General features: G+C 40.8%; 1 protein-coding gene across 1 annotated transcript; it reads right to left on the bottom strand.

The window, feature by feature from the left end:
• Nucleotides 1-3,916: 3,916 nt before the first annotated feature.
• LOC107715133 (semaphorin-6D-like) lies at nucleotides 3,917-22,472 on the bottom strand. The gene is made up of 17 exons (XM_016521198.1): nucleotides 22,367-22,472; nucleotides 14,274-14,436; nucleotides 13,601-13,712; nucleotides 13,408-13,468; nucleotides 13,111-13,173; nucleotides 12,908-13,009; nucleotides 12,671-12,761; nucleotides 11,947-12,066; nucleotides 11,589-11,677; nucleotides 10,844-11,061; nucleotides 10,626-10,757; nucleotides 10,269-10,424; nucleotides 9,603-9,776; nucleotides 9,000-9,240; nucleotides 8,823-8,867; nucleotides 8,496-8,724; nucleotides 3,917-7,539 (listed from the first exon to the last, which is right to left on the bottom strand). Exons 2-17 carry the CDS (start codon nucleotides 14,383-14,385, stop codon nucleotides 6,251-6,253), a joined length of 3,234 nt encoding a protein of 1,077 aa, XP_016376684.1. The 5' UTR covers nucleotides 14,386-14,436; nucleotides 22,367-22,472; the 3' UTR covers nucleotides 3,917-6,250.
• Between the last annotated feature and the right edge of the window lie 4,401 nt (nucleotides 22,473-26,873).

Here is a 26,873-nt window from a genome sequence, read left to right as displayed (position 1 = left end):
TCCAGTAGAAGTGCGAATCTAATGAAGAAATGGTTAGGACAAAGTTCACTCCAGAAAAGAAAAAGTAATACTAATTCTCATTAATGTAATACAATAATAAAATTTTGAACAACAACAACAGTAACATTATGGGGATGTTCAAACACACAAGAGCATCTGAGAGCAGCAAACACCCAGGAATGTGTGAATGCAAAGGATGTGGAAGCCTCGGTCTGAAGAGAGAGAGCCTGTAACAGTGAAAGAGCGAGCGGGGATGGAGGCTGCATATAAATGTGGCTTTCTAGATCTGGGCCTCTCTGGGAATTTGCCACAGCTCTGTGTGAGGAAATGTAGTGACCACAGTATGTGTGTGTATGAGAGAGAGAGTGAGATTTTTTTAAAGGGTGTGATTCTTCTAGAATGCCTGCTAAAAGCAAATGAAGAGCCACTTGTGCTAACAAAGAGAGGAGAGCATTGCCTCACAAACAGCCATCTGATGTCTGTCTCACATCAGATGTCTCAAATTAGGCCCATTTAAACCCCCTCAGGCCTGCATTTGGCTTTTAATGCATGGAGCACTGTTGAACAGGACATTGATTGTTTGAGGTTTCAGTCAGAGGTCATATCAGTGAAATTGCATGTCCAAACACTCCTCCCTGGATAAACTCCAGAATCACAGAGGACGACTGCATTTATCTCCGAGGAATGTGGGATTTTCCGTATCGTGTATCTACCTGTGCTAAGATAAAGAAAACTTTTTTTTTTTAAATACAGGTTGAAGGCATTGGTTTTATTAATGGTTCTAGGACATCTGCATTTGCCAATTAACTAAATAGCTACTGTTCAGCTTAGTTCAGTTCTGTGTTGATTCAGTTTAGTTCAGTAACAATGTTCATCAGTTATGAAACAAGTCCAATTCAGTTATATGCAGCTCTACAGAAGGCAATGGCAACTCAAGTGATTCAGTTCAACTAAATTCAATAGCAGTGTCAATGTTGCAAAATTAATCATTTATGAAACAATTCTTATTCAACTATAAAGAAGCTCTACAGACGAAAATAGCTCAACGCAGGTCAATTTTTGTTCTCATCTAATAGCGAGTATAAAATTATAGCCTAAACTTGCAGAACAGTCATTTTGGTCCAATTTAGGAACCAAACAGACTCATAAATTAATTCTTAACCAAGAAAGTCTAAATAATATTTGATAAAAGTTATCTGTTAGCATGGTAATTTCAATGACAGTTGCTTGGGTGGCCCATGCAGCCTTTAAAGTATGATTTGAAATCTGCCATTTTTGGGTGTTCTGCTTTCCAGTGTTCAGTTCTGCATCTTGCTTGTTTTCAGCAAATCACAAGCCACAAATACTAACACGCATTGTCCATTTCATGCTTTTAAGAGCCCTGTAAAAATAACTGTGCACTGGCAACTTGTATATCATTAATATGTCATTATATTATAAAAGTTGCTTGCAAAAAATAAATAAATATTGCATCAGAGTTATCATCCAAAAAAATACGCCAGATGGGGTAGTTACAGCATCTACCAGCAGGGGCAAACAGGGCTGTGCTACCCAGCAAAACCTTGACTTTTTTTCTTCAACAGTATTGGGTTCCAAACATTGTAACATTTATTTGAGATTTATGGTCCTCACACAGATTATTAGTGACTCAGCAAGAGGAAAGGAATGGGTTTGATGTGACAACTGCATTATTAATAGCTCACATTTTAAAGCTGCGAGATCCGGGATGTTCTGGTACTAAGCATCTATTGTTCCCTCCTCACATCCCTGAGCTTGTTTGTGTGTGTTCAAAGTCTTAAATTTGAGGTGAAAATGATGATGAATGTCTAACTCAAGGTGCTTTTGTGTTCATGTTAAATGGTGAGAAATGACTTTTATGTGAACATCTGGAGTGTTTGGTCAGACTCCATTAACCAATGCTTGGTCTGCAGGTACAGTGACAACACCATGAATCAAAGCCCATAAGCCTGAGGACTGTGTGTGTGTGTGTGTGAGTGTAAGAGAGATGGCAGTGCTTGTTGAAATATTCCCCCGCTGGCTGATTTAATTACAGTTCACGCAAACCCCCTTTACAGAGAATAGCTGTGATTTCTCACCATTTAACCTATTATTTTATTTCCATTCAAGTGCACTCCTCTAAAATCCTAAAATACTTACAAAATCCAGTACTTGGAAAGCAGCTATGTGGCTGCGAATTAGGGAAGTATTTAGATTTGTTAGCTGGATTGTTAAATGATATTGACTAATCTCTATCTTTTTTTCTCATAGTTTTTAACAGTGTTGCTTTGAAGTTGATGAATTTAGAGATGCAGATCCCCTGAGAAGGTTTTAGCATGCTTGGAACATGTATAATCTCAGCCATAGACCACACTGTCCACATTCACAACCTGTAACTGCACAAAACTGCGGTTCATGCCCAGAATAAGCTGCAGTTTGGTATGGCTATCTATTTTGCAAAACAGAAGTAAGCCGTTTCTCTAAATTTATAAAGAATAATTAACCTAAAATGCATATTTTCTGAATAGTTAGTCACCCTCAGGGCATCCAATCTTCATTGGAAGAGATTTGAAGAAATTTACATCACATTATATCACTTGCTCACCAATTGATCCTCTGCAGTGAATGGGTGCCCTCAGAATGAGAGTCCAAACAGCTGATAAAAACATCCCAATAATCCATAAGTAACCCTCACGACTCCAGTTCATCAATTAACATGAAATGAAAAGCTATGAAATAAAACGAAAAGCTGCGTGTTCATAAGAAACAAATCCATCATTAAGGCATTATAACTTAAAACTGTCGCTTCCGGACAAAATGCCAGTACGTAATCCATAATAATTCATCCTCCAGTGAAAAAGCTGATCTCCTGTTGTCCTGTCACATCAAAATCAACCAACATATTTGCTCAGATCTGTTTTGAACTTATAAGTTTTTGCTTATAAACAGTGCTTGATCTGTGCATATTTGTCTCCTGATTCAGATGAAATTTTAACTTTTTCACTATTTTAACCGGTGACCCGAGTTCAGTTTCCATCGTGAGGTCCTTTGCTGATACTGTTTCCCTCTCTCTGCCCCATACATTCCTGTTTGATCTGTATTGTCCTATCCAATGAAGGCACAAAAAGGCAAAAAATTGATTAAAAATGATTAAGCTATGATTATTGTGATTTCATCGGCTGTTTGGACAAACTTTCTCAACTTTCCACTTTGTTTATCTTAACCATAACTATACACATTCTGTGGTAAATTCTTGAATATACCAGCCCAGACGTGTCTGACCTAAACATTCAAAAGATTGGCCACTACTGAAATTCTAGAGAAGTCTCTCATACGATCTTGGATACCTGATGCTATCAGTGTCAGTGTGTGTGTGTGTGTGTGTGTGTGTGTGTTTGAGCTTTTGTGTATGTGGCTGTAGTCTGAGCCAGTGGAGCAGATGTTGGGTGCTCATCTTACAAATGACTTTGGAGGATTTCCCAATGAGATGTGGAATGGCTTATTCTCCACCAAGATTTCAAAACAAGGGTCTAAAAATAAAGTCTGTGCTAAGTCGCTCATCAGTGAAGACATCAGTCGTGCAGCTCTGAGTTTCAGCCCACAGATTCAACATGTAGAAGGATTGTCAGCATGTGTTGGGGTTCAGTGTTTATTTGCAAAATATTTGCATTTCAGAAAATTTGAATTGGGCATGGAACTTGCTTCACATTTAAAGGAAGAGTTAACCCAAATATGAACATTTTTTCGCCATTTACTATGTAGAGAGTGCAGTCACGACAAGTTTGCCATCAGGGATGGCAAATCCCATGGTTCTTGGGTGTCCCATGACTGCATATTAAATTATCATTTGTCTTACAAGTATGTGTTGCAGAGGTATCATTCTTTATTATCAAAGAAGGAAAGAAAAAACTTTCTGTGCAGTAATATTTTATTTCAACTATACATGCCGTGTTAAAAAAAGTCAACAAAAATATTCTTAAACAATGACTGTAATTATTTACACTTTCACAGTACAGCTTTACAATATCTACACATTAAAATATTCCAGAAAGGAAAAGCTGTATTTCAACTGCCAAGGTTTGCACAGTATTAAAAATAAAAGGTAGACCAGTCTGGTTTCTTTGCACGTAGAGTATTGACTGAACAGTAAAGGCTTGAAGTCAGATTGCAGATTTATATTGCAATATACAAGGCAGCTCAACACAGGACAACTTGAACCAGAGCACAGGATCAACTCTCTCTCCTTTAATAAAACTGATCTTTAGCAGGTGATGATGCACCAGCCTCCGCTCAGCTGCTCTAATACAATCAGAACATGTAAACAAACATGAAGCTTTGGGATTGAACAGGCAAGTTTCCCCTCAATATACTGAAATTCCCAAGTAATTTCAAACAAACTGTGAGTCTCTAATCGTAGATGACCCACTATAAAAGCACATCTTGATTTGACCCCATTAAATATTGTGAAATATTGTGAGCTGAGAGTTAGGTGATATACATTTTAGATTCATAATACATTCATTGCATGGCATCTCATCATCGCAAATTAGCACCTTCCAGAAATGAATAAAAATAAAATGGCAATAAGAAAATGGCCAAGTAATTATTATAATTTTTTATTATAATCTCATTTCTATAAAAGAAATTTCATTCTGAAGGTCCAGCCATATCATGGTCTCCCCATCCAGGGCCGTAGTCACTGCAAATACTGAGGGGACTCCAAATTTTCAGATTACTGGTCAATCATTATGGGTTTTGCAATGACCAATTCCTAAAATGTCACCCTTGGGTAGCCTCCCTGCTCATATCCAACCAAAAATTATTTGTCTATGATGAAATGTCCAAAACCAAACTGTGAAATGTGAAATGAAATATATAGTGAAATGTCCAAAACCAAACTGCGCTCTCATGACTTTAATAAGGCACACAAATACACTGATCCAGGTAAACTTGCCTTGAAAATATCCACACTTAAATAGTTGAATATTTACAATAACGCTATCACTGGCACGACTCTGCAAGACACACTGGTAGGTATTGCAGTGATTGTACACTTATAGTGAGTATGCAATTGAGGCCTCTGTTCTTTTAAACAAGCAAAGTGAAGCGTAACTCTCAGATAGGGTCTAGTATGGAGCTGAGGTTGGGTTTTGCCACAGAGTTGAGTAGTGGTATATGGTAAGAAATGTGCTGTTTGCAGTTTTTTGTAATACTTTGCCCAGGAACCAAAAAGCAAGCTCTCTGAAATGGTGTAAACTGCAAGGAATATTCAAGAATGTAAAAGGAGACAAAAATTGTCTTGAACTTCACAGACCCAACAGCAGTGCTTGCTTGGCATGTGAGAAAGGAGAGAGGTTGATCAATGATCTGCCTTACGTCATAGTTGAAAGTTGACTTTATGGGATTACAGGATTCCCAGTGATTTTCTGGAACTAAAAATGACCAAAGAGAACATTGTACATTTGACCAGCGTGATCCTGTGCTGAACCTGTGGGTTTAAAAGCTTGACGCAGCTTGACACACAGAACTGCTGCATGAAATGCCACACTGGAGTCTGTTAAACATTGTCATCGTCTACACTTAGCAGCACAAATGTTGAGGGCACTTTTACCCTGTGAGTTTTAAAATCAGTAGTCCAAGCAGGAGCCCTGGACATTTCTTTTGCACGCAGAAATGATTAATTAATGTCTGAACTTCTGTGTCCAAACACATCTGATGTTAATGCACAATAAATGGGATTTAGTTTTATGACAGCGATGACTCAAGCTTGTTCTCATTTTACTGAAAAAAACACGGTCAATGAATGCACACTGGTTAGCCCCAGAGACTAATCAAACACAGACACGCAACATGTCCCTTTCACTCTGCCTGTCTTCTGGAGAGATATCCAAGCAAGAATATCATATTTTCCAAACAGTCTAACAAATACAGTTCACATTGACGGGGAGAACAGTGCATAAGGGAGCATACGCTGCCCGATCGCCGCTGCAACTATGCAGCTGCTTTATGCTGCATGTCAGCTGTGACCCATGACCTCAGGCGTTCCTGCCGCCTTAAAGATCAGAATCCGTCACCTGCCACTTAAGCGTGACAGGACAACGTCATTGAGAACTAGCACAACTACCCGAAACAGAAGCTCTGCCATCCGATTCATTTCCCTTCATAGGGAACGGAGACTGGCACGCCATATCTCTGCGGGCCAAATGCTTTTACTCCCACTGTCCATTCATCGAGTAAGATCCTGCTAAGCATTTCAGTAGCTATACTTGTTCACTGCCCTCATTTGTGCAGTCTGTGGTGCAAAGCCATTGGGTTTGGGGGGCACATCGGGCTTTAACGATGCTGTCCGTTTGATGGATGTTCGTGGTAAAGATCCATGACCACTGTAGCTGCTCTGCCTGGATACGGAAGGTGTCATAGCCATTGGTACCCCATGAGAGTCTAGTCTAGTGGGTGGACTAGGAGTTGGGGCCATGTACCCACCTCTGTTCATACTAGGTTGCCGGGACACTATGGCCCCGCTAGGTGAGTGCAGCCCTTTGGGCGGCGAGGATATGGAGTGTCGCTGGGATGAGCTGCGGTGATACCGCTGTCTCTCGAGAGTTCCCATCTGCCCTGTGGGTGATGTTGGAGTAGTAGGCACATCCAGTCTCTTGGTCGGGCTATTCCTGGGCAGAGAGGAAGACGGAGAGTACAAGGAGGCCTCTCGGCTTGGGACTTTGGGGGGAAGCTCTGTTGGGCTTACAATGGGTTCCAGCATCAGGTGCTGTCGGGATTTGGGCATCTCCACCATGATGGCCTTTGGGTTGCTATCATTCAGGTGCTTCAAGAGGTCGTTCAGGGTGTTCCTGGCATCCACAGTGCGCCGCTGGTCTTTACGGCCAGACTTGGAACCATGTTGATCACTATTCTGGATCTTTTCAGCTTGAGGCCCTTCAGGAGTATTGAAGGATGCCCTGCTCTCATGTGTGGCATTGGGCAATACTACGGCACTGGGGATGTGGGGGTTGCTGATGGTAGAATGGGGAGGGGGACTGGAGGGAAGGTACTGTGGGCTCTTGGGTGGCCCATCTTTGCGGGAGCCACTTATCTTTCCGTGAGCTCTCTCCCATTGGTTCTTAATTGGCTGAAGGCTCTTCTGTTGAAGCACAGGTGTGGACTCGGGTGTAGGCAGTGCTGCTAGTTCTGGTGGCTGTCCGCTCAAGAGTATTGTCTTTGTGTCTCCGGTGGTTGGCACCTCCCTCCCATTGCTCAACAGGTTGGTGTAAAGTTTGGGAGTATCCATATTGGGTTGGTACTCTTTCACAGGACTGTCAAACAGACCGTTGAGCTTGGCAAAGCTGCCAGTGGAATCAGTGCAGGACTGTGCTGACTCTGCATCTTTTTGGATCTTGCGTGGAGTGCGAAGGAAGGCATCTCTATAGCAGTAAACGACCATGCCAGCGATGAATGCACCGAGCAGAAATGCAGCTAACACACAGGAGATAAGGATATTCATGTGCACCATCTGGTTAGATTCACCTGCTTGTATTTCCCACACACCTGCAACACAGATAGCCAAATACCATGTTAACACACTTGCACAGTTGATCACTGAATAGCTCTCTCTTAAAGCAAAAAGTCCTTTCCCCCCCGAAAAGGATGCTTAAAAATTTGGTGTGAATCAAAGCATACAACTGTTATTTCCAGCATATTAAAAGCTTTTTAAAGAAATCGAATTAGCATTCAGAAAATACAATGAGATATCCTTTTATTATATTAGTGAAGGAGGCAAATTAGTAAAGTGGTGTGGTGGAACATTTTATTGCACATGGGTTGCAGTATCAGGTGAGTTAGTATGTTGTTGATTTACATGGGAGTTTTCCCAAAGAGAATTAAGCCCGCTGCCTTCGTCTAGCACCCGGGGGTGAGTGTTGTTAGTGTCCGCATATATTCGAAATAGTTAGCTGGTGAATAATGTTGCTTGAAAGGTGATTAAAAGTGTTGCTTAGTGGCAAGGCCTTTGGAAGATTCCCTAAAACTAAAAACCAAGGGCAGAGAAAGAAAAATATGAAAGAAGATAAAGATGTAGCCATTTAAGACAGATTGAACAAAAAATGTAATAGAAAATGCATTAAATGAAAATATATAGAAAATAAAGTTAAACGTGTAGGACAAATCATAGTAACAAAAGATTTTTAAAAGTAGGGAAAATAATAATAAAAAGCTTTATACGCTGATGGAATCTAAGTATAGCTGCTTGTATCATCTCTATACACTTCAAGACAACAAGGCATTGTGCTGACCTGAAAGTTTTCAAGAGCACTTGCACTAGGAGTCTGCATCCCTACTTTGCAAATGTAGTGTGACTGACTGCAGAATTGCTTATCATGCCATTTTGGTAAGGAATGGGCTGCTATCAGAGATGTTTGCACTCTCTCAGTAGTCTAGCAGCACTAATAGCAGCTATTACCCAGAATTCCATGCAGCAGCGCTTAGCGCTCTGGTCAAGGCCTTACCCTCCAGCACACCTGGTATATGCTCAATAGAATGTGAAGTGGCTGGGTCATCGTGGAGCACAAATTTCCGTGAGCCAAAGAGTTGGGGTATCTGAGTGGGGATGGTTTGGGATGATTGTATGTGTTCAGAGGTCACGGGCACTGTGACTGACGATGATGGCAACTCCATGTCTGTAGCGACAAACAAACTGTTATAGAATCGGCGCCCATGATAGGCGCAACGTAACGATCGGGGTTAGTACATACTGACAGAACTGTCATACGTCAGTTTATTCGATTCATTGAGGATAATTTTTAGAGATTGACTCTGATGTTTTAAACCATTACAGGAAAGTAATGACTGTGCAGAGTCTCAGGTAAGGAAATTTCAGCCTGAGAGGAGGGAAAGGATGAAGATTATCTCTAATAGAATGAGGAGACAACAATATATTCCAGGGAGATGATAAGGTGGAGGCAACACATATCCATGCAAGAACGAAAGAATGAATGGATGAAATGATGGACAAGCTGGTGCTGAGAGATCAGGTGCCTCTCAATGATAATGGTGATAATATGATGAAAAGCACAGGAATAAGGGTAGGTGCAGCAGTAGAGGTGAAAAGAAAGGGAGAAAGATGAACTCAATGAATGAATCCTGAGTGGTATTCTGACCACACAGCTGGAAAAGGCCACATAGAGTGTGTGGGTGTCCTTATCTAGGTGGAAAGACATAATTCGCCGATCGTCCTCATTGCTGGATAAACACCTGGGAGAAAAACAGAACAGAGGGAGGGAGACAGTGAAGAACAGATAAATCATGTTATCGGATCTATCCGTCAGTCACTGCTTTCTTCAGTCACACAGTTCAGCAGAAAGAGAACAAAAAAACACACTGACGAGGGAAAGTGAAAACCTTTCGCTTTCACATTAAACAGATCTAATCTCATCTCAAAGGATCCAAAACTTTCATTCAGGTCATAAAAGGATAATTTGGGAGTCATTTCTGGGTAAATAGCCAAGACTGCTTCATAAAATGATTGTGTCTACAAATAAGTTTCCCACAATTTCAACACAAAGAGAATGCCTTTAGAGACTGATCATGAGATAATTATAGGTTGAAAAACATACTTGGCTTGATTGAAAATGTCAATCTCCTCCAGTAGGATGGTGTCATTCAAAGACAGTGGGGATGTCTTGGCCAGAACCTTTAGCATGATGCCTGCCTCAGAGCCAATGAAAACCACTGTGTAATTCTTATGGGGTCCTGCAGTGTTATCAACAGCGAGTGTCGTGAGCCTGTACCTACAAAGATGAAGGAAAAACACTTGAGTACAAGGCCGCTTTTCAGTTACAAGGAGACGCCTAATTTACAACAGCTTAACTTGAGCTGACAAAGGACAAAACATGTTGAAACGCGACACATCTATCAAGACCTGAAGTAGTTAAATTAGGTGTGCCAGTTGTTTAGAACGTGAAACCAACGCTCTTTGCTGGGAGGGTTATAAAATGTTTACCCGATACTTATTTAACAAGTGACACTGGGTCTAGATGGCAAACTGCTCAGTTTGTTGTTACGTAATTATATGTTTTATGTAAGAATAGTATTAAGTTTCTTTCTGACGGATATCAAAATTTTTTTCTGATTATACAGATAAACCAAAGAGAGCTGGTGGCTTTTCCTGTCAAAGTGGGCAGACTGTGCTGTTTGTCAGATATCTTGGTTGCAACAAATCCTGCGAGAGTGTCAGATCAAGGTTTTTCAGACTGTGCTGAATGATGGCACTGTGCCCGTACCTGACTCTTGTTTTGGTGAACCACGGTTCGTCTCCAATGGAGGGGACTGAGGCGTCCATGAGAGGGTGTGACTTGATGAACTGAAGGGTCTCGTCTGGAAACTCGATGGAGGTTTTGTAAGACTCTGCTGAACCGTGTCCCGCACAGCAGCCGGGTCTGAAAAGACAAAACGCACACACATGCAGTTCCGGTTGAGGGAAAGCGGGCAAAGAGCCTTGTGCCACATGCCTGTAAATCTATACCCGCCTCCATATGGCCACTGCACACACAGGTTAAATATGCAGCGTGTTCAATTATCGCTTGTTAATTATTAATCTCACAATGATTAGCCCGTCACGCACTAGTGCGTGCACCAACCTGGGCTTAGGCAGCTTATCCTCTGGAAATGGCGTCCACACTGAATCTGGCGTCTTTTGCTCTTTGAAACGGCCATGGAAGGCTTTCTCAATGTCCGCCATGGAGAACGCACACACCGCGGAGCCAGGGATACTAAATAAATCAGAAACAGCGGCGTTAGTGCTATTAAGTCTGTTTCTATGTGGAGTTTTTCTGGAAAGGATTGTGACGAGCTTTACCTGTTCAACTGGGTGGTGAAAACTCCAACCACAGAAGGCACCCCATTAATGTCGATGATGTCCGTAATAGCCTGAAGGACGTCAAAGTAGAAAAACGATTCTCCAGGAACAGAACAGTTTAGGCGAGCCTTAACAAAAGTTGTCCAGTGTTTTTCCAGCACCCGCTGAGACCCTCCCATGTCATTTTTACAGATCCGAGCCACTCTGGAGTAAACCGCCTGCAGTGAGAGAAAAATAGCAGGAGAAACTCAGCATCGCTCTCTAAATAATAGAACTATCTCCCCGACGGCTAAGTCGAATCTAAATATACACAAGAAACATTTTTTTTTTCTCTTGGATAGAACAAAACTGCAATGTGCTAGAGGGCTTGAATTAGCACCATGTAACCATCTTAATAATTCACTACTGTAAAACCAGCCCTCAATGCAGGTGTTGACTGAAATATTAACTAAACTTAAATATTCATTAGTTTGTGGTACAAAGAAGTCATTATATAGGCCAATTTAAAGCAAATCCTGAGGCAACGGATGCTATATTGACCCTCTGGGACAAACACTCATCTCTAAATAAAAGCCTATGAATACTACATTAACATACAAATCAGAACTAAATCATTACAGTTCAGATACCACGGTATTACCATCTGACAATACCATGGTACCACCACATTACTTTTTTGTGTGCGTTTTGTGAAATTTAGCACCCGTAGCAATGTTAGCATTGCACAATTCATAGCAAGTCATACCTTTCCCAAGTTGTTGTGCTCGGCTGCGATTTCTCTGAAAAAAAAGTAGACAAAATCCCCATAATCCACGGCATGGAGAAAATGTGGCTCTGGAAGAGAAAGAGAGTGAAGCATTAGCATCTCCGCCGCTGACCCCAAGTTAAATTTTGATGCGTTTTTGTTGGCTGAGTGTATGGCTAAGTGTTGAGCTAGATTGTGCCACAGGAAGCTGGATTTTACATCAACACGCACCATTTTCTTTCTCCATCACTGACCCACTTCTTTAAGGTATGGTTACAGGTTATAGGTCAGATGTGTACTGGGTTCAGCAAGGTTAACAAAGTGTGTATATGAAGCAGACAAGCAAGGGTTTCTGTACCTTTTAACCACTTGGAGTCATACTTGATGGTGCGAAGGGCAGAACCGTCTCCCATGCTGCGATAAATCACAGCATCGCTGGCCAGGAAGTCTGCCACGGTTGCTGAGTACAGCTTACCATCTATGGCATAAATACGTGAGCTTAAAACACACTTTATCTTCATTACATAATTATATACAACTCAAGGATTATACTTGGAGCTCAACACACGTCTCAGAACACAAAAGGCTTATTAACACTCTGGTTTTTCACACTCATAAATGCATGATACAATGAACAAGATATTTCATAACACTTTTTGCTTTTTAACTTCCTTGTTCCTGCTATTTTATATGGTCCAGGTACTAAAATATAAATCATCTTTCTGTCGTAATACTACTACTAATAATAATTTCTTGTTTCAAGCATGAATCTAGTTAAATTTAGTGAGTTTAATGCTTTAAAAATATTTAGATATTTGAACTGGAGGTTTTTTGCAGCGTGTGGCCTGTACAGACTCATTCAGATGCATACGTGACATCACAGCGTGCTAATTCTCGCCAGGTTGTGCCGTTCCTGTCTGTATACTAACAGAGCTGGCGTGAAGACAGGACGTTCTCACGGCTTCTGATTTATGCGCAACATAAGTCTCGGCTCTCATTGGAGTGTTAATTTTATCCAAAACCTTTAAAATTCATGGCAAAGTTATTCATCATCCTCCTCATTATCCTGACAGCTCTCATACCAGCAAACAGGGCAACGTTCGTCTGCTTGGCGTCAAACGGGCATCGGGCCAAACCGCTGATCTCTTCCCCATCAAACTCCAAGTTATCCAACTAAATAAGAGAGGGAAATAGATAGAAGATATAGAGATCCAGAGTTCTTATATTCATTGTACTGTAAACTGCTCCACATTAACCAGTCACTTATTAAAAGCAAAACAACAGGCAGACAGTCACGTAGCCCTAACAGCGTGACCTACCCTGTAGTAACGGCACATAGGATTGAAACCATTTGTTCCGCAGATGAACACAAGATCATCGTTTCTAGGAACCAGGACTTTAATGAAATTATGGCACTCGTCCTGAAAGGAAGACAAGACAGTGAGATTGATGGTTGCTTTAGTGCTGTAAATACTACAAAACCAGCGACGGCTGATTTATGCTGAAAAGGTGGAGGACTCACTCTGTGCTTTCCCTTCATGGCGCACGTCTCCCTGTCCGCCTGTCCCGACCGCCACGTTAGCTTCTGTGACATCACACACCATCACCATTAGACACAGTTTCCCACACTCTTAAACATTAACAATGTGCTACACCATGGGCAGGGACAGAAAGACAGAAACAGAAACCTAGCGATTTACAGAAAGTGCTTCGATGACTGGAATGGGAACTTAGATTAACAAGAGATAGTTTTTATCACCTGGCGTGCCTCAATGGGACAAGAGCACTTTGGTCATAAATTAATTTACTGTGAACCCACCCTGTATGGAATAATCTCGTTCCTGTAGGACTCTCTCAGACTCACTAAATACACCTGGTCCCTGCGAGAGAGAGAGAAAGAGAGAGACTGTTTTCACACAAATTACTACTCATAGTTCTACTGTTCATCAAACAGCTCATCTGAACAGGTCCAACGGTCGAAGATCTCGCTTCCACATCCTGTGCTGACTTACCTGCCTGCGATGAAAAGCGTATCGTGTATCTTGGTCATGAGCTGAAAGTCCAGTCTGTGCTGAGATTCGTTGCCAGAGGGGCGTCCACGAAACACGGGGTACTGTCGTGCATCTGTGGAACAAACAGATGCACCGTTATTCAGTATTAGCGGCAACAGAGATCAATGTTGGTATTGATCGACTGCGGCAACTGCATGTTAAACTGCCCTGAAGAAAGACTTTGCTAAAGTAATGAATGCAGGTCTTGCATTGACGTTCAGCGACTGCACTGTCAGCATGCTGGAGTGTTTTCTCACTGCAGAGCACAGCAGCGCTAATGCAATGACTTTATATGTGCATGTCTTCTTACAGAGAACATGGCAATATTTTTATTGTTTGCCCAAGTTTAATTTAGTTAAATTATGTAAAAAGTGTCACTGTTTTGTGCAATACAGAACATGCAAACTGACATTTTCCCTGTTGCATGTATATCCACTAGCCATTGTTTATGGGAAATGTGATGCACTAGTGAGAGTGTAAAAAAGTGCGCTTCATGGAAGTTTACTTTCTAAAAGCCTGCAGTCCCAAAAGTGCCCTTAGTTCAAGAAACACCAGTATGTTTTTTTTCTTCTTTTTGATAAAGATCCTATGTAGATGGGGGCAATTCAGAAACAGTCTGGTGTCTGGATCTTACAGTGTCGGTCCACAACGTCTAAAGGAATGTTGTCCTCAGGAAAGCTCACAGCCTCCAGATGGGATGCCACCAGCAGCAGTAGCAGGTCAATCGTCAGTTCTCGCCACCCCATCGCTGGCACAGAGGGCACACACCTCCTGTACTGCACTTATGTAGATGTTACCTGTAACACACACAAACACATGCAGACGTCAACATACATCAGCCACTATTTTTAACTACTTGCTCATGTGTTTTTGTGCATGACCTCTGTCAGGATTTGCTGTGTAGATTAGAACGCCTGGTTTTTCTGTATACACGTGCAGGTTCACTCCCAACAATTCATTTAGTGTGTGTGTGTATTTGGCAGCCAATACCTATGATTGAAAATCTGTCCATGAGAGGAAGGTCAAAAAACAGACAAAGAGGCAGTGGAAAGCGAGCGCTTAAGACACCACAAACCTGAACGCTGTTATCAGCTAGCTCTGATGAACATGTACACTGTACACTGTTTTAGAATGGAATTTGTGCACTATTAAATGTGCATGTGTGTTTGGGCTGAGTACTATGATTGGGAGTGTGTTTGCTGTGCCTGGCACAGAAGTCTCGAAATGGACATCCAAACAGGAAGATTTTCAGAGTGCTGTGGTTGGGGTCGTGTCCTGGAGAGACAATCATCTGTGCATATTAATGAGCAGTGTAAAGTCAAATATTTATAAAGCTACAAATTATTCATGCCAACAAAACCCGAACGGATATAAACAATTTACATGGAGACAACAAACAGCTTGGCAGAAAGAGAGAGAGTGAGTGAGTCAGGCCTCAACCACTTCCTGAGCGCATCTCGCCACACATGCTCACTTACAGTATTGACATTTTTGCAATTAGCAGCCCTGCGCACCTGCTCCCATGCTGTAATATGCATATGCTGCCTGTACCACCCTGCTATTATTGATTAGCTGTTGATTGATCAGCTCTCCATTGATCAGCTGAATGGGGGATGTGACCTAGGAAAATTCTCCTTATGAAATACGATCCACAGTCCTTCAAGGAAGGGAGGTTCTCCGCTCATCTGTTGCCATAATGGATCTTCATTTCTACAGGCTGACTGCAAGGGATTCTGGGCTATCGTGCTTTGTTTGGATCAATAGAAATGACTCTTTCTCTGGCAATTTCTTATATGGGATGAGAGAAAGGGTTGATGATTTGAGAAGACGAAGTTATGAAAAGAGATGTAGAGACAAAAGACGAGCTTAGAAACAAAGACAAGAAAATATAAAGGAAAAAGGAAAAAAGGGAAGGAAAAAGGCTAGATGAGACAAGGTGAGACAATAAAATGTGAAGATGAGGAAAAAGGAAACAAGAAGTGTTGAGACAAGCATAAAAGACAAGATGAGATGAAAAGGAGCGACAAGACGAGGCAAGAATTGAAGCAAGGAGAGGAGCTGAGAAAAGGATGAGAATAGAACGTATGAGACAAGAAGTGAAGAAAAGAAGAGAAATGACGAGATGAGAAAAGAAAGGGTCGAGAGGAGACAAGAGGAGCAGAGACAAATAGTATAGATGAGGACAGACCAGATAAGAGAAGTAGAAAAGAGAGACAAGACGAGACCAGAGACATAAGGAGAGACAGGATAGGAAGGAAAAAAGACAAGATGAGGCAAGAATTGAAGAAAAGAGAGGCAAGGAGAGGACATGAGACATAAAAATAAAACAGAAAAAAGAAAACAAGAGAAGATGAGACAAGAAAGAGAAAAGAAAGGGGCAAGATGAGAAAAATGAGACAAGATAAGCGGAGACAAGACAAAATAGAACAGATAAGATGAGAAGGACACACCAGATTACATGAGACAAACATGAGAGACAAGAAGGGAAGAAAAGGAGAGGCAAGATGAGAGACAAGATGAAAACAGAACAGATTATATAAAAAAAGAAGAGAAGAAAAAGAAAAGAAAGATGAGACAAGGTGAGAAAAGACAAGGTGACAAGGACAAAAATGGAGACAGAATGGAGAAGGACAGACAGAAACAGGACAAACAAGATGAGGAAGACACACTGTATGAGACAAGCATGAGAGATAATATGAGATAAAAAGAGAAGGATCAAGACGAGACAAGATGAGAAAAGGAGAGACCAGAAGACGAGACAGGAATGAAGATGAAGTTGCCCTTGCCCATGTGAGCTTGAGCAATTAAAAGCTTTAATGTTTGGACACTCAGTGGAAGTCAAAGGTCAAGGGGTCAAAAAATGTGTCTATCATAACAGAGTTACAAATGAATTTCTTTTCCCAAGCTCATCCTTGATCAGTACAGAAGTGCACACATCAGCAGAACGGCACTCTCGGAGGGGTCGGGAAACACCGTATGGATTAAGCGATGTGTACAAGAGGAGCCCCAGTTTAATACAGCACTGAGAGTCTAATCACAGCTTCACAGTGCCATATCATTTCCTCCGCCTGGATATTACTTCAAAAAATAAAGAAGGATATTTCCAGCACCCTGGAACATATTCATTGTCAATGACAGAAATTCCTCACAAGCTCTAATCATTATTCATAGAAACACAACAGGGAGTTACGCAGACACGCTACAATACCACAACTATTCCGGCATACGAAAAACACCAGGTTCGGGCAAAGAGAGCGAGAGAAACCTAATGCAAAACAGAAACAAAGGACATACAAAGGTCTGCCGGCTTGAATTTCTTTTCAATATACAGTGAGCGCAACGTGTTTTCTATTGAATGTCTTGGTTTGGTTTTCCATTCTTGCCCTCCAGTGTATGAGCCTGGACAGGCCCTGCGTTGAGAGAGGCGACTAGTCACGCAACCTGTTAGTGTTTAGCTGCTCCCCGGCTACTCTCATTACAGCCGCTCTCCGTGCGATGCAATCGCACACTCGTTGATGTTTTTGGCTGCGTTTCCCGGGATGCTGGCACGCCGCTTGTGTTGGCAGGTCGTTCTAGTAAGACTGCCTGCAGCAGATCCACCCAGCGCCCGCCCACGAGAGTCCAGCTGCAGGAAATGCGAGAGTGAAGGCCAAAAGAACAAAGCCGGTCAGTGACGTTCTGTGGCTTCAGTTAACCTTGTGAAATAAACACTCCCCAATGGTGCAGCTGATGTGCTAAGGTTAGCTTCATGCATCCTGATGCAGGAGAGAATTATGTCACTTAACCGAGGAGTTGCATTTCACAATCACTTTGCTTTGGTTTAACATGAACCCTGCAGGTCTGCCTGAGGCCTGACACTGAGAAAGAAGGTGAAAGAATAAATCAACAGAAGCTGTAAAATAGGGACGGCGAGTATGATGATATACCACACAATGGCAAAAATGTGCCAGCTGCTAGAGAATCTATACCGAGGCAGATATAGACAAGTAGATATCAGTGCTCAGGAGTGCTTTACAATATTTACATATAAGAGAAAAAGAAGAAACCTGGAAAAATGTGATAATACAGTGAAGGGACGTGTACCAAAAAATGTATTTAAGTGTAGAACTAGTTATTAAGGGTATTTGTTAAGCACAACACAAAACAGGGTTTAATAATTTATGATTGGCAATCAACTTTGCCAGGTTTCTGCATAAAAAAATATACAGTATATATAATAATAATTTGTGGTCACACGTGTGCATATTTTGCATTGCACTGTGATCTTGTCAGAATTTTAGGTCTGAACTATAATGTTTACTGTTTTTCATTTCAAAGGGTATTGTATAAAATCTATCAAAAACTTATATAAGTATAATAAATATACTTAAAACGATTCATATGTAATATAGAAAACTAACATGCAGTCACAGGTTTGCATGTATCAGCTATTTTACACTGATCTGTGGCACTGTGGCTCATTATATCAAAATTTGGAGTCTGAACTATTAGTTTGATAAAGTATCAGTTTAATAAAATAAAATGTACTATTCTTTATGAATAATTATATATTTTGGTTTGTGTTCAAATATAAAATTTATATAAATTAATACATAAATAATAATCAAGTCAGTTAAGTATCTTTTGTTTGTAATGTATATAAGTAACTGGATTATGCACATTTAAAAATATATATATCAATATATATATAATAACTATATTACTATGTAGTATGTAGACAGTATTTATAGATAGTAGTTTTTATAAATAATAACTATAATTACATGTATAGTTAGTTATAGTTATTATTTATTTAAAAAACGATATTATTTAGTAATATAATTATTTAATAATAAAATTAAGATATTGGTAAAACTGTCATAAGATATTGGTCATACTGCCCACTAAAACTGCAAAATGATCTTGAAAAATGGGCCCTCGTATCTGTTTTCACAACTCAGCAGTTGTGATGTGTGTGGTTTCAGAGAGACTCACGCTAAGATTAGAGCTCTCCCACACAAGAGCACTGAAATCATAAAGTTGTTTACAGTAGGATTACAGCTGAGGAGTCACAACTTGTTACTCCACAGCTGTAAGAAGGGTCACTGCCCCACCTGTGCATACTGTGCCCACCCCCACTCTCCCAAAGCCATCTCCTGCAGGTGAAGTGACATGTGGCCAAGTATGGTGACCCATACTCGGAATTAGTGCTCTGCATTTTACCCATCCAAAGTGCACACACACAGCAGTGAACACACACACACCGTGAACACACACCCGGAGCAGTGGGCAGCCATTTATGCTGCGGCGCCCGGGGAGCAGTTGGGGGTTCGGTGCCTTGCTCAAGGGCACCTCAGTCGTGGTATTGAAGGTGGGAGAGAGCGCTGTACATTCACTCCCCCCACCTACAATCCCTGCCTGTACGAGACTCGAACCCACAACCTTTGGGTTATGACTCTCTAACCATTAGGCCACAACTTCCCCCAACAGGTGTCTGTGTGTGTGTGTGTGTGTGTGTGTGTGTGTGTGTGTGTGTGTTAAGGGAACAATAGAGAGTTCAGGGTCCGTTCACTCTGGGCCAGTGAGGAGACTTCCATGCTTTAAAGGTTAAATCGGTTACTCAAGCCTGACCGAGGCTGAACACAAGACAGCAGGACTGGCGTGGGCTTAGTGGACACAATGTGGCCAGCTGTTGTGATTGACTTTATTCACAAACCCACATGAAAAGTGCTGAGGCTGCTTCACGGTGAAGTTTCAACAGAGGTAGATGTTATCTGGCGCTCTCTGAAAGAGGGTTGACAGGTTCAGCAGAGATAAGAGGAAACGCAGGGGGGCCGTGCACTCTTGTGGTTTGTATTTATAGTATTTCTAAGAGATGGACCTCTTAAACTTGATGCCACACATTAATGAAAGACAAACTAACAAAAGCATGCATTAGGAGAACAGCATATCTCATTAACTTCCATATGGTCAAACAGCGAGAAATGGTTAGAGAAGAGCAGGGAGTGTTGTAATATGGAGTTGAAACCGTTTAACCAATTAAAAATCAGCTACAGGGTGAAATCACTATTATAAATGACAAGCACCCTTCTGAGGTCACAGTAGAAGTTGTAAGACTAACTTGATATACAGTACATCCACACAAGCTATTCCTCTACATGTAAAAAAGAAAGCCTGTGTTTTTCTGTCATTGTGGATATCCATTTAAATTGACTTGTGTTTATACTAAGCAAATTCTATTTTCTGTCCCTGACCCCTAACCCTCACAAAACAATTTTTCTGCATTTTAATGAAGACATTATTTAGTTTGTTTATTAAGTTGTTTTCCTCCTGGGGAACGTAAGATGCTTCACACAATGCAGGTGATTTCAGGTTTTACTGTCCTTTTGGGGACATGCGGTTCTCATGATCTAAACAAAAGCTCAGCACAAACATGTTTTAGCTGTTATCTTATGTTTTATGTATTTGTTCTACATTTGTTGCTTGCTGTTTTGAATTAAAATGTTTTCTGTTTGTTATCAGTTGTGAATTACCATGTTTCACATAAAATGGGTGGACTGAGGTTATGGCATAACAATTGTTTTGAAGAAAATTAAAATAGATGTACAACAAATTTGAATTTTTACAGATTGAGTACAGAATTTAAACGTATGTTTTCTATTTGTCTTACAACCTCAAATATGGTAGCCTATGAATTTGTGAAATATAAAATAATTTTAAATACGTTACCTCGGTCTCCCCTAACCTACTTCATGTTTTGCACTCAGCATTTGCCTCAACACGCAACATTCTGCGCGTATTCAGAACTAAACGAGATAACTGTGCAATTTCTTCCTTAACGACTCATTCACTCATTAGTTGATTCATTCTTCTGACGGCTGCCACTCCACGTAAAAACTCTTTTCGTTTCATTTTCTACGTGCTTGTTTTTCACAGCGCATCTTGGATGTCACTCAACAGTTTCTCTGTGGCCGATTCAGCCCAGATGAACAGCATAAAGCATCTTCAAACTAAACCTTCTCCGCTCGGAACCGGACCTGAACTCCGTCTCTGAACAGAGCATGTGAATCAAAGCGTTCAAGCTGGAGCCGAGGCGTGACGAATCTCTTAGAGTTGCAGTAAATGCATAAAGACAACAGAAGAGTGTTGGGTCGGTAATGGCTTCTGCTGGGAAATTGATTGTGTTAATGCATGACCGTGGGCTCCAAAACCCACTTTACACAACAACGGCAACACACTCTCTCTCCCTCCCTCTACCTCGGACCACATTCTACAGGCAGTAGAGATATTATTTTGTTGCTCAAGAGATCGTATCAGTTTAAATTTTATGATGCAACTCCTAGGCAAATCTGCCTTGTTCTACTACTATGCGAACTTGGATCCCTCATCATTACGGGACAGGAGGGGTCTGAAGTGCATTAAGATAGGCTACATCTGTTCCACCCATTGTCAGAAATTAACTGACATTGATTTTCAGGGGCATTTATGACCTCTATGAGGGCGTTTTTCCCTCAAATAAATCACAAGCAATGCCAAATGTTTAAAATGATTAATAAACTAATTGAAATTGACACTAAAGTGTATGAATACAGGTATTTCATAATATTTCTATTATTTACCTTTCAATTGTTATGTAAAAACATGGGGATTCACTGTAAGAGCATGTTGCCCCCGTATTTTGATTATCTGTGGTATTTTAGCCCAACGTCCGTGTTAATTTCTTACTCTTGTGCCATCTCCCCGTTTTATTATAGCCTATGTAAGAAGAAACGATACAATTGAGGAATCAAATGCTTGAATCAGTTTCCCACATTGAGTTGTTTAAATCCCGTTTTTCGTTTTTTTTGTTGTAATTAATTATTTTTCATTTATATTATGATAGTAGTATCAAGAAGAAACATTATACAAACAGTATTTTGTATTATTTCCCCCCTTTCAATCGAATAATAAAAGCACTGTATCAACAGGATGTGACAGTAAGGCACTGCTTTTCTCTCATTAATAATGCCAAATACAATCAGTTGCTTTTATCCAAGCGCTTCCATCCGTGTTGAGTTAACAGTCCAAATGCAGAAAAAAAGTTGCGGTACAACAAAATGCTACATTTACTCCAACATCTGTGTGACAACAAAGTATAAAAAGGAAAACAGAAATCCTACCTGAATGTTCTCCAAACAGCATGTAGACTACGATACCCTCTCCGCGTTATATTCCAAAATGTTTTACGCTATTAAATCCAGTGAAGATCAGACAGCATGTGTGCAGCTCGATCCATAATGCCAGAAGATTCCCATGTGTTTGTTTTATCCGAACCACCCAAAACAATTCCCAGAGCCCGTGGGGTTCGTCCAGCTCGTCCCCGGGATAAAGCTTTGTGATCTTCAAAAGCTCACCGATCAAATAGCACCAAGACCCTCCCTCTCCTCTAGTACCACCCCCCCGTCATTCACCAAACCAAACCAATACAACCCAAACCAAATAAAACTAAGTAAGTAATTACCTCAAGAGATCTACTCTTCAGAATTAAGAACTTTAAGCGCGTGCGTCAGTCCGCTTTTAAACAATCCGAATCGGTGTGAACGGGTAAAACAGGGTGAATAAAAATAGCTCCAGTTCTATTTTTTGCGCTGCACCTAGAGTACTTCTGATGTTTTGGAAATCTTTTTTCTTTTCGCTTCTTTTCCTTTTTCCCATTTGTACCGGCTCAATCGCTCGTAACGCTGCATTTTCTCTGTTAAATCAACTCACCTCATCTGAATCCGTGATTCTCTTTACGCGATTTGGATCGCAACAACTCTGAGTCAAGCTTGATGTGTCTCTCTCCGTTCTGAGCGGGGAAAAACAAACTAATGCATGGCAAATGGTGTAACTCGATCCATCCCGAGTCCATCCATCAGCAGAGCCAACCACAGCCTAGCCTAGAAAAGGATCCCTCCCCATTCCCTCTCTCTATCCCTCTCCCTCTCTTTCTCTCTACTCCCTCTATCCACTCCAGCGCTAGTAGATGTGGTTTTTGGCTGCTTTCCCTTGCTCGGCTGTTTTTTCTTTCTCCTGCCAGAGTGTGAGACCTTTATTGTCTGTATATGTGTATCTATTTATGTATATAAAGATATGTATATAATATTTATTAATGCAGTTGCAGTGTAAACACTTTTTAACACACCAATAAAGTGTCTTAAATCTCTTGTGTGTATATATGCGAGAGGCCCTCACATCTTGGTGACCCGGAGGGGCCCCCCTCTCTTTCCAATCCCTTCCCCCAGCAGTAAGCTGCTTGTTAAATCTTTTCCACAGAACTGTTTTGGGAAGGGAGGACAACGAACCACACTCCGTGGAACTGCTCTTTGGAAGGAAATCTTGACTTTCAGCTTGAGGCGGAAAAGGAAAGGAGCGAATAGAATTTATTTGGACACAGTGCTCCCATGCATTTTCACCATCAACCTTTCAGAACCGTTTTCAATAATGAAGGCCTGCATAGAAAACGTTCTCTTAATCTGTACATTAAACACAGCTGCGATCAAAGTTTTCAAAGTTTATTGCTTGCATATGCATGTCTGCACAAATAAAATTCAAGTTTGCAGTATATGTGGTCAAGTATATTTCGAAATGTTTGTTGATAAATTAAATATTAACGTAAGCTGCTGTATGAATTAGTTACAGATTTACTTTAGGCTGTATTGTGTACGAGTGTGAACATTAACACATACGAGCTGATAGTGAAACAAAGAACGGTGCAGAGTGTTAGAGGATTTGGCAGCTGTGCAGAGACACTGCAGTTGACAGTATTTAGTATTGTGGTTCTTATAAGTGCATAAATGTTGCTGTGAAATGCACACAAGCATCTAAAAGTCAATATTATCTATGCTCTCAGCAGTCGCTAGATCCCTCTTCGCTGCAATCGGAGTAGATATAATGATTAGAACATTAAATGCAAATATAACTGTGGAGAAGCAACTCAGAATGCCATCACATCCTGGAGGTAACTGGACAGACACACATTGTACATACAGGTAATAGTTTTAGAATTTGTTCCACTGACCTAGTTGAGTCTGCTGTTAATAAACTCATCAGCACAGGTGAAGACAGGAAAAATAGAGCAGGTAGAGGAAATTGAAAAGTGAAAGCTTTATGTCCTAAGACCTCCCAAAGTATTTTTTGTTATCCAGAGGTTGATCTTTCTCATGAGACATATCGAGATGTCAGTTACGATTCATTAAAGTTTCAACTTTATCTCAAAAGTTTCTACCAAAATTTCTTAAAGAGAAATATTCATAATCAATTGTGGACATACATTAGTAAAGAGCTATAGCCTAAATTGAATGTTCACATTTGACTTGTAATCACAGACTGTTATCTTTACAAATCTGAGCATAGTTTGAGTGATTATTGAGATCTCTTCAGAAACTCCAGGTGACACACATGTGGTTCTTTTTCTAAAAATAATCACTAGAAAGAGACATAGGCTAAGGTCAAAAGACAAAATCTCCATTTAATTACATTATTTAAAAAAGTAGATTTTTCTTCCAAATGGGCATAGCCTTCAATACTGCATAATCATGCTAATCAAATGATTAGTCTATACATCAAAGACAAAAAAACAGCTATTTTTTTATTTCCTTAAGCTGTAAAAGCTAGATTAAATGCATGCAGAGGCTTAATAAAGTCGGGTGTCGAGAGGTTGGGGCAGTGATAACACCTGACCCTTCCCCTACACATCTTCGCAATTACATACATGCATAAGCACACACTCACACACTTGTGACACACACCTCTCCATTATCACCCCCGGTACTGTTCGTTAGCATGTGAATGTTCAGTAGGAAGGCAGAACGACTTCTAAACTACTTGCTACTGGTCTGCCATTGTCTACTGTATGTGTGAGATTGACGGCAGAGGGGCAGAGGTGGGCACTCCCAGCCTCTTGAGAGCTTTGCGGGGGGTGTAGGGTGAAGGGTTAGCCAGCAGACCTCTGCAGCCCATCCACTCTCACTGCTCAGCCTGATTTAGTACCGTCCAGCCCCCACAGATGGCACAGAGAGACACACACAGAGAGACAAGGCCATGGAAGTGCAACACTTGTGTGACAAATGGAGCCCAGACCAGCATCATGCCACAGACACGCTCTTAATCGGGCAGTGTGTGTGCATGTGTGTGTGTGAGGGTCTGGAGCTGCTTGACACCCAGACTGCATAACTCGCTCGGTCATAATGTCATGCTGAATTTCTGTGCAATACTGTTTAGTATAATTCATTTGGACAGTTTCATATTTCCAAGGGAAATGTCCATCAGTACAAAAATTAAATACTGAAATAAATTTTGAATAAAAATTGGTATGGTTCTTTGGCAGAAAGGGCAGTTTTTTTTAATATGTCTAATCATGAAAGCCACAGTGACCCATGGTGTATTCTACGCTCAATTCCATCATGCAAAATCATTTTTTGTCACAACCTGTTGGTGAAATCGCGTGCGTAGAGGGTGTGTTATTTGCATTGAAGATTATGATTCAGCGATTTAATGTTCATCGTTCTGAGACAGTGAGAGACTTAACCAGGCTCGGACAAGCCCGACCCCTCCTGCTACTGAGACCAACTGCTCTGACATGTAAACCTTCAAAACACTTCACGCAGCTGAACACAATAAACGGTCCATAATTACACTCCTCTGCAGACGACGAGTCTTCCTTTATTTCTTTCTTTGGATAGTCACTTCCTAGAGAGTATTTAGAGAGCAGATGTGATAAAGTATTACTTCATAATTTATTTAAACACAGTTTTTGTCTGTGCCGTATTTTTGTCTATTTCCTACAGTACATTACTGTAAAAAAGACAGACAGATAGATATATAAATAGACACAGATAGAAAGAAAGAAAGACAGACGGACACAGACAGACAGATAGACAGATAGATAGATAGATAGATAGATAGATAGACATGGTTGGACGGACGGACGGATAGACAGATAGATAGATAGACAGATAGATAGATAGATAGATAGATACGGTTGAATGGACGGACACAGTCAGACAGACAGACAGACAGATAGACAGACATACAGACATACAGACAGATAGATAGATAGATAGATAGACAGACAGACAGACAGACAGACAGATAGATAGAGATAGACAGACAGACAGACATACAGACATACAGACAGATAGATAGATAGATAGATAGACAGACAGACAGACAGACAGACAGATAGATAGATAGATAGATAGATAGATAGACAGACAGTCTGTCTCAGTGGGTGGTTCAGTGTTGGCAGCAGTTTTAATCTTACGACATGAATATTGGCCAATAAAAGTAAGGATGAGTGTTTTTGTTCTGATTACACATTGATGTAAAGTGTCATGGTTCTGGGTCAACGAGCTGTAACTCCGGTCAACCACCCTCTGAAAGTGCCCTGTCCCTGAAGACACAGTCCTGCACACATCCTCCGAACAGTCAGACCCCCTTAAACATTAAAAAAGTTCTGTTTGTTTCTTTAGTTTCTACTCTATCTACTAACACAGTTCTCCTCTGAACTTGTGTTTACATCCCAACAGGAAGCTGCAGACAGGATGTGTATACGGTTTAAGACTATAGCACAAGAACTGGAGATTTTTGTTGACACTTACATTAATTATGAATGTACTGAGCTATCACCGTGGCTCAGATAGACATAATCATATTCATAGTCGCTGCCGTAGGTAATTTCCAGAGGGATATGTCAGCGTCCGTGCGAACCAACAGATTGAAGACAGGAAATGACATTCGAGCTCATTATTTATTGACTCATTGCCATGAAATTTATATGTGAAATAATTTTCCTTTTTTAGAGATTCTAGGATCTCATTCTCCTGGAAAATGTCATATATTCTCTCTCATTCCATCTGTCTTTTGGACTCAGCTGACATCTTCCCGCTCACCTTAGCTGCTCTTATCTGGTCCTGATAATATCTGTCTGTGCTGGGGATATACTGCTCAGCGCTCATAACCTGTTGTTTGCTGAGGGACGTGTGTCTGTTGTTTCTTCAGATCAGAGACTGAAACTAATTAGACATTAAGCTATTAATCCACATCAGTAGACTGTTCCTGACTGACATTCTTAATGTTGCTCTTTTTCACATCAGTATCAGATCTTCTTCTCTTGTCAAGTCATAAAGGATTTTTTTTTTAGCCTGATGTTGCAGGTTCAAGAGATTATGTTTAAGCTCTACATGATAAGACTGTCTGAATGTGTCTGACTTTATAATGTTTGAAATTCTGGGAC

Source organism: Sinocyclocheilus rhinocerous, unplaced genomic scaffold (assembly GCF_001515625.1).
Source record: "Sinocyclocheilus rhinocerous isolate Xijiao unplaced genomic scaffold, SAMN03320098_v1.1 scaffold4284, whole genome shotgun sequence".
Taxonomy (NCBI): Eukaryota; Metazoa; Chordata; class Actinopteri; order Cypriniformes; family Cyprinidae; genus Sinocyclocheilus; species Sinocyclocheilus rhinocerous.
This window is presented reverse-complemented; position numbering and strand designations above follow the sequence as displayed.